Below are 7898 nucleotides of genomic sequence, written 5' to 3' on the forward strand. Positions count from 1 at the left end.
AGGGAGGAAATGCTGGAGGCGCTGGGTGAGGCGCGAGGAAGGGTCCAGCCCTGGGAAGAACTCAGGCTTACAACCCAGCCTCCAGCAATTGAAACTGGGTGTGTCACCATGGAGATGGGGCCGGCCCTCGTGCGTGGCTGCCATTGGCTGGGCACTCCCGGGCTGGGGATATAAGCCCGCGCCCGGTTTACAGCGCCGAACGGGTGGCGGCAGCCCAGCTCAGCGGAGCAGAACCCTGAGAAGAAGGGCAGGCTCATCGAGAGAGCCGGGAGAGCGTCCACGGGACCATGGAGAGCCGGTGAGGCGGGCACCAGGCCCGAGGAACCCCGAAGGCCCCTGGGGAGGGGAAATAGCTGTCACGGAGACCTGGAAACTTGGCACGCCGTGCCCTGAGCTGGCCGGGAGAGTGCCCTGGAGATGCAGAGGCCTGGCATGGAGCCGGGTGCCAAGGACAAAGCGACAGAGCAGTGCGGGGCGGCTCGGGCCGGCAGAGTCGCACGTGGGCATAGAGTTGAGGTGGCGCCACTGGAGCGGGGAGGGACCGGTGAGCCCCAGTGTAGTCTAGACCAAAAGGAAGCCGGTGTCTGGGCGCGCGCGCGCGCGCACGCCCACACGTTTGGGGTTGTAAGTGTAGAGGGAAGCATGCCCCCATCCCCATGTGCTCTTCGCCGATTCCCATTCTAGAGTCCAGGTGAAGCTGTAAGGTACTTTTTGTGCCCATATCTAGAGTTCCTCCTTCAGAGGAGATACCGCTCACGTCCCTCGCCAACACAGCCTTTCCCTCCAAATTGGAGGTTCAATTAACTTGGGGATGGAGTCTCCAAGGAGAAAAGGAAATCTTTATTTATTGAATTGAGCAACAGACCCTGCCCACTACCCCCACCTCACATCTTTGAAAACCTTTCTCTTTGCTTTGGTCCTGGAAATCTAAGTCCACGTTTCCAGCGTTAGGGATCACTGGCTTTTGGATGTCCAGGGCTCCAGGGTGTTCTTGGGGGGACTGACGGCCAATGAGGAAGTCCTGTAGTCTGTGGCTAGATATGCTAGGTGTCTAGGTCTTACTTCTTTCATTTCCTTTGCACCTCTTGGGGATGCTATCTGATGAACTTTTTACCATCTTACTGCTTCTCTTCTCCATCATCCCGTGGCCCCAGCTCCATTGTCCTCGCCCCTATCCCTTACCTAGCTACATTCCTGGTGGACTGTAGAGCCATCTTGTTTCAAAGGTTCTTCTTTTGAAGGATAGGATTTCCTCTAGAGGCTTCCTTACTTGTATTCAGCTCTGTTGCACCTCAGTTTGACTTTTTTTTCTTTTCTTCTTCTTCTTCAATCTTTGGTCTTTCCAGATGGGTGTGAGAATTGGACTGGATCTGTGAGAAAAATTCTAGGTTGATTAGGGGTGGGGGGAGAGGCAAGTGTATGGGTTCTGGGTAAGTGTGTGTCCTTAGGTCTCTGAAGGGCAAAGGACCTTGGTGCAGAGAAGGGAAAATGGGAGAAGACTGGGAGGAGAACACAGCAGGGGGGGAAGTGGGAGAAAGGTTCAAGAGCTGTGGAGCAGGAGCATGATTTATGGAGTCCTAGGTATTTGGAGCTTATTAGCAAAATTAATTAATTTTCAAACTGAGCTGTAAGATAGGAGGGTCTCTTCACCCTCCTTGATTTGATTATTTCAACTATACGTCTGTGGACTCTGGTCCCTTCTTTAAATCTTTGTCACAAGGAGAGATATTAAACCTGAAAGTGATAGCAAAACTTAAGTTGGGGCTGGTGGTGGAAACATTAACTTTTGTCAGGCTTTCGAATGAATTTCATATCATGCTTTCAGTGGGTCTGATTCAGAAAGGGGAGCGGGCAGGTGGGCGAGCTTAATGTTGCCTTTCCCGAGAGAGAGAGGAGCCTCCGATCTGGGCAGCTCTTCGGCTAGCTTCCCTGTCCCCTGCCACCTCGGTGTACCTGCCAGCCTTTCTGTAGTAAAGGTCATTAGTCTCTCATGCCCTTGGTATGGGAGCAAGACTCACCTTGACTTTTTCTTCTTTTCTAGATTCACACATGAAGATTATCAACATACTGCAGAATGGCTTCTGTCCCACACCAAACACCGACCTCAAGTGGCAGTGATCTGTGGTTCTGGCTTAGGAGGTCTGACTGACAAATTAACTCAGACCCAGATCTTTGACTACAGTGAGATACCAAACTTTCCCCAAAGTACAGGTACTGGCAAGGAGAGAGGGATGGGACTGAGGGATATTGATGGAATTCTTTTCTTTTTTTAAAAATCTTTATTGTTGAAAGTATTACATATGTCACCTTTTTTCTCCCACTGACCCTTATACCCTGCCCCTGCACCTCCACTCCTTGCTTCTACCAATCTTTTGTCTGTGTCCATGTGTTATGCATGTAAGTTCTTTGGTTGATCTCTTCCCACCCACTCCCACCTTTCCCCTGAGATTCGACATTGATGGGATTCTGATGGGAGGGCAATGCTTCTTGCCCAGACCTTTATAAGCAGGGGTGGGGAACATCAGGCCTGCGGGCCGTATAAAGCCCATGAAATCATTTGGTCTGGCCCTGCCAAGGCATTAGGGGTGAGATACTTAAATGTTTGGCCAACTATAGCAGGCTAATTTTTAAGTGGATAATTTTGTATGGCCTCAAATGATGTTCTAAATATCCCAATGGCCCTGGGCAGAAAAAGGTCCCCACCCCTGCTCTATAGCATGGGACCAAAGACAACTTGTAAGAGTAGAAAATAAACCACCATAAATCAGAATGACTTTAGAATGAAATTCCCCTAGAAGGACTGTCATAATAGGGCATGTGTGTGTCAATGGTACTAGATGATGACACATTTCCTCTGCTTTAATGACTCAGCCCTCCTTAAAGCTCTACAACACCTCCCCCATACACACTGTAGTCACCACATACATACTCACACACCTACATCATCACTGCAGCTTAAATGGGAAAAGCCTTGCCTGTAACCTCCCAGGACAAAGTCAGGCCTCCTCTGTCCTGTGTCCTCCTGCCATTTCTAATCTCCCCAGCTCTAGCTTCAGTCCTAGGATAAGGCACAGGCTAGAGCACAACAACAAATGGACACACAGACTACCATGTTCTTGAAAATAAATATATAAATAATCCATGAATACACAGAACCTAACACACTGGCCCCCCCCCCTTTTTTTTTTTAAACATATTTTATTGATATTTTACAGAGAGGAAGGGAGAGGGAGAGAGAGTTAGAAACATCAATGAGAGAGAAACATCGATCAGCTGCTCCTGCACACCCCCACTGGGGATGTGCCCGCAACCAAGGCACATGCCCTTGACAGGAATCGAACCTGGGACCCTCCAGTCCACAGGCTGATGCTCTATCCACTGAGCCAAACCGGCCAGGGCAACACACTGGCCCTTTTGAGGGGGAAAAGGGCAGATGTCCCCTATGCACATAGGGACCCGAGGATAACATACCCAGCAGCTGGAAAGCTCTACAGCGAAGGCTTACAAAAGGGCCAAGTGAAATAGAGGCAAGTTTCAAGTACAGTACAAGGGTAGCTTACTTGGTTTACTTATTAATTTTTCAGATAATTAACTTCCATTGGTTAATTTAATACTTCTTTGGATTTCTACCTTCCTCTTTTCCCTGGAGAGTTATGATTTTTAACAGATTAAAAGAATGTTTTTATTGATTTTAGAGAGAGGAGAAGGGAGAGGGATAGAAAGATAGAAACATCCGTGGGAGAGAAACATCAATCAGGAGTCAAACCAGTGACCTCTTGGTTCTGGGTCAATGCTCAGTCACTGACCACCTTGGCCAGATGACTAAACAGGTTTTTCAGTTATTTTTCAAACCCTTTGGAGCAAGACTGGGAGACCAGAGCAGGAAGGTGGGGATGGGGGTCGGAGAAGGAAATACTAAAAAGAGAGATGGAGAGCAAAATTTTGTAAGGGAGACAGCAGTGACATTGGCTCCACCTGCCACTTCTATCTGCAGTGAGAAGGGCACTGTACTAAGTAATAAGGGGATTCATTTTTTAAGCTTTATCAATTTATTATGTATATTCCACTTGAGTTTTCCTAACCTCACCTATGTTCTATTACTGGTAATTAAAAAAAATAAACTTCTCTATTTCTAAATATCTCTCAACTCTTCCCCTTGGTTTTGGTTCCTCTCCCAGACCATCCATTTTTAAAAAAATATATATATTCCATTGATTTCAGAGAGGAAGGAGGAGAGAGGAGAGAGAGAGAGAGAGAGAGAGAGAGAGAGAGAGAGAGAGAGAGAGAGAGAGAGAAACATCAATGATGAGAGAGAATCATCGATCGGTTGTCTCCTACATGCCCCCTACCGGGCATCAAGCCTGAAACCCAGGCATGTGCCCTTGGTCGGAATCGAACCTGGGACCATTCAGTCCGCAGGCCGACGCTCTATCCATTGAGTCAAACCAGCCAGGGCAGACCATCCATTTTTTAAAAGATAAGTTGGCCATGTTCATTAGAGGAGAAATGTCAGATAAAGAAAATGGTAATGATGGTTATTACATCTGTGTGGGAGTTATTTTTGCATTCCCATGCCCCATCATGGGCATGTGTTCCCATAGGACAGTTTGGGAGTCCCAATGGAGAAGACTTTGTGTGGGTCCAAACTCAGCTCCTTGCCCTTATTTAGTAGCCTCTTTAGGAAGAAGAATATACTATGAGCGTCCTTTCAGGAGTGAAGATGCATATAGTTTAGTTCGGGTAATACATAGGAATACATACTTTGAGAATTTGGGGAAAGCAGTCTATAATTATTGCATTCATTATTACCCACTAATTCTATATTTTGCTCACTTATTCTTTTACCATATGGCTTTCTCATTCTTTGGAAATTTCTTAAAAAAAATTTTTCCCCTTCCTTTGATATATGTTCACATTGAACATTCTTTCCCCCATAGTCCTAATCTTTGAATGTACTTAAGTATTTATTTGTAAGTTTATGATTAATTTCTATCACCACTGACCTAAATTTCTGAAAGTGAACATATTAACATCTTCTTTTGCTTAATTATATCCTCACATGTTGAGCACAGTGAGTTGACTCATAGCAGGTGCTCAATGTTGTATGAAAACATCATCCCATTCATTTCCTTTTCTTTGTATTCAGTGCCAGGTCATGCTGGTCGACTGGTGTTTGGGGTCCTGAATGGCAGAAATTGTGTGATGATGCAGGGCAGGTTCCACATGTATGAAGGCTACCCACGCTGGAAGGTAAATTCGGGACATAAGTCTGGGTTGGATCTGGAAGAAAGGAAGAGAGCTCTCTATCCCACTTTATTGCCTAACTAGGCAGATTTTTTTTTTTTTTTTATTTTTTTTTTTTTTTTTAGAGAGGAAGGGAGAGGGAGAGAGTGATAGAAACATCATTGAGAGAGAATCATTGATTGGCTGTCTTCTGCATGCCACACACTGGGGGATCAAGCCCACAACCGGAGCATGTGCCCTTGACCAGAATCGAACCTGGGACCCTTCAGTCCGCAGGCCGATGCTCTATCCACTGAGCCAAACTGTCCAGGGCTACTAGGCAGATTTTTGGTTCCCTCCTTTCATGATGTATAGCATGCATATTGGAATAGTGGATTGGTGAAATTTTAAAGAACACTTTCTGATCTTTTATATTTTGCTTCTAAGGTGACATTCCCAGTGAGGGTTTTCCATCTTTTGGGTGTGGACACCCTAGTGGTCACCAATGCAGCTGGAGGGCTCAATCCCAAGTTTGAGGTTGGAGATATCATGCTGATCCGTGATCACATCAACCTACCAGGTCTCTGTGGTGAGAACCCTCTCATAGGACCCAATGATGAAAGGTACTTATTTTGCTCCTTTGTTTATAGATGGGGGCGGAGGGGTGATGTAAGGATTTGTCTGGAAGTGAAGAGAGAGCTCATTGTATTCCATTAATCTGAGATAATCCAACCTGTGCCCTAGGTTTGGAGTTCGTTTTCCTGCCATGTCTGATGCCTATGACCGGGAGATGAGGCAGAAGGCTCACAGTACCTGGAAACAAATGGGAGAGCAGAGAGAGCTACAGGAAGGCACCTACGTTATGGTGACAGGCCCCAGCTTTGAGACTGTGGCAGAATCTCGTATGCTGCAGAAGCTGGGTGCTGATGCTGTTGGTGAGAAGGGATACTTGGCTAGAGGCTTGAAGAGGGAGCGATCTGGTAAACTAGAGAAGGGAAGGAGTAAAAGATTATAGACCTGATAGTGGATTGGGAGAAGATCTGACTTGAGAAAGATTGAATTTCTAGAAAGTGATTTCTAGAAAGGTATTAAGGTGGTGAAGTTTGATGTGTTACAGCATCAAACCTCCCCACTCAGCATCAGGGGCTTAAACAGCTGTACTGCTAATGACATATAGTCGATTTGATAACTGTTTGTAAAGATTATTCTAACAAATGTCATAGTCACCTTCTGTACCTCTGGCTGGAAGATGGACCTGCATCATTTGAACTGACTTCAAAATTACCACAGACTGTTATAGATTAGGTTAAACGGTGAGGAAAAGAGTCATTTAAGGATCCTGACACATGGCTTTCCTTTCTCTCCATCAGGCATGAGCACAGTACCAGAAGTTGTAGTTGCAAGGCACTGTGGACTTCGAGTCTTTGGCTTCTCCCTCATCACTAACAAGGTCATCATGGATTATGAGAGCCTGGAGAAAGCCAACCACGAGGAAGTACTAAATGCTGGGAAACAAGCCGCGCAGAAATTGGAACAATTTGTCTCCATTCTTATGGCTAGCATTCCACTGCCTGATCATGCCAGCTAACCAGCCCCGGAGTGGCCTGGCCCTCTACATTATGGGACCCAAGTAGCTGCTACCTACTTTGGACCATTGCTGAAGTGACACGCCTCTGGTGTTAGATAGTGGCAGAAAGGAAAGGAAGATTCCTATCCTTCACTTTCCCCACTTCTCCCACCAGACCCTTCTGGTGCCTAGTGCTCTTTTACTCAACTGTCTTCTCATAACAGTTTTCACTTCCATTATTTTCAAGAGCTGGAGCCCAAGCCAAATCTTACTACACATCCATGAACATTCCCAGGATTTGACTCGGGCTACTGACTTCGACACAGTAATAGTTGCTGCTAGCTTTCTGAGGTAATGCTTTCACATTCCTGGGGATTTAGGTCTACCTCCCACAAAGCTCTGGAGACCACACAGGGACCAGCTCAATACCTCTTGGACCTTAATACTATCATATTTTGAGAATAAAGAGAAAGATGAAATAATTTATTTTATTTTTTTGTGTGCAATTTGGGATAAGGCTGGGGCACAGGCCAAGATTGGCATAAATGGCTATGAGAGCACATGTCTTGTGAGACTATCTGCTTCTCAGCCCAGTAGCTAAGGACTGAGATGATGTATGTAAATTAAGGAAAGGTTGAAGAAAAGGCAAGATGATGAAAATAGAGGAAGATGTTAGAAAATGATAAGGAAGAGCCAACTTATGGTCTATAAAGGCCACTTCTCTCAGGCCAGTCTTGCCTCTGTCCCTTGCCTTCTGAATGTTTTCCTGTTTATGCTCATGAATATCTGAATCATTTTACTGGTTTCCACTTCTGTTCCATTGTTGCCAGTTCCTTGTTAAGCCCTAATTATATTTCCTCTTGATTTCCTTCTCTCCACTACTCTAACTTCTTTCATAATTAATAGCAACTGTACTCTGCTTCACTCCATTCTGACAATGCAGTGGCAAATACCCCTTTATCTGCTGCCAGCCACTTCACTGCTGATTAGTTTTGTCAGCCCCGGGTAAGTTGAGTTGGCTCTTCCTCAACTTCTATTTGAGCACTTTCTTTTCCCCTGTTGCTCTCGTTCTGGGCTCTAGTCTTTCTTTATTTCTTTTTTTTTTTTT

The 7898-nt window shown here is 45.7% G+C and overlaps 1 protein-coding gene across 1 annotated transcript; it reads left to right on the forward strand.

The window, feature by feature from the left end:
- The first annotated feature begins 212 nt into the window (after positions 1 to 212).
- PNP (purine nucleoside phosphorylase) lies at positions 213 to 7594 on the forward strand. The gene is made up of 6 exons (XM_008160517.3): positions 213 to 298; positions 2042 to 2211; positions 5147 to 5250; positions 5671 to 5846; positions 5968 to 6158; positions 6594 to 7594. The coding sequence occupies exons 1-6, from the start codon at positions 288 to 290 to the stop codon at positions 6809 to 6811; spliced, it is 870 nt and encodes a 289-aa protein (XP_008158739.2). The 5' UTR covers positions 213 to 287; the 3' UTR covers positions 6812 to 7594.
- The last annotated feature ends 304 nt before the right edge of the window (positions 7595 to 7898 follow it).

Source organism: Eptesicus fuscus, chromosome 5, assembly GCF_027574615.1.
Source record: "Eptesicus fuscus isolate TK198812 chromosome 5, DD_ASM_mEF_20220401, whole genome shotgun sequence".
Taxonomy (NCBI): Eukaryota; Metazoa; Chordata; class Mammalia; order Chiroptera; family Vespertilionidae; genus Eptesicus; species Eptesicus fuscus.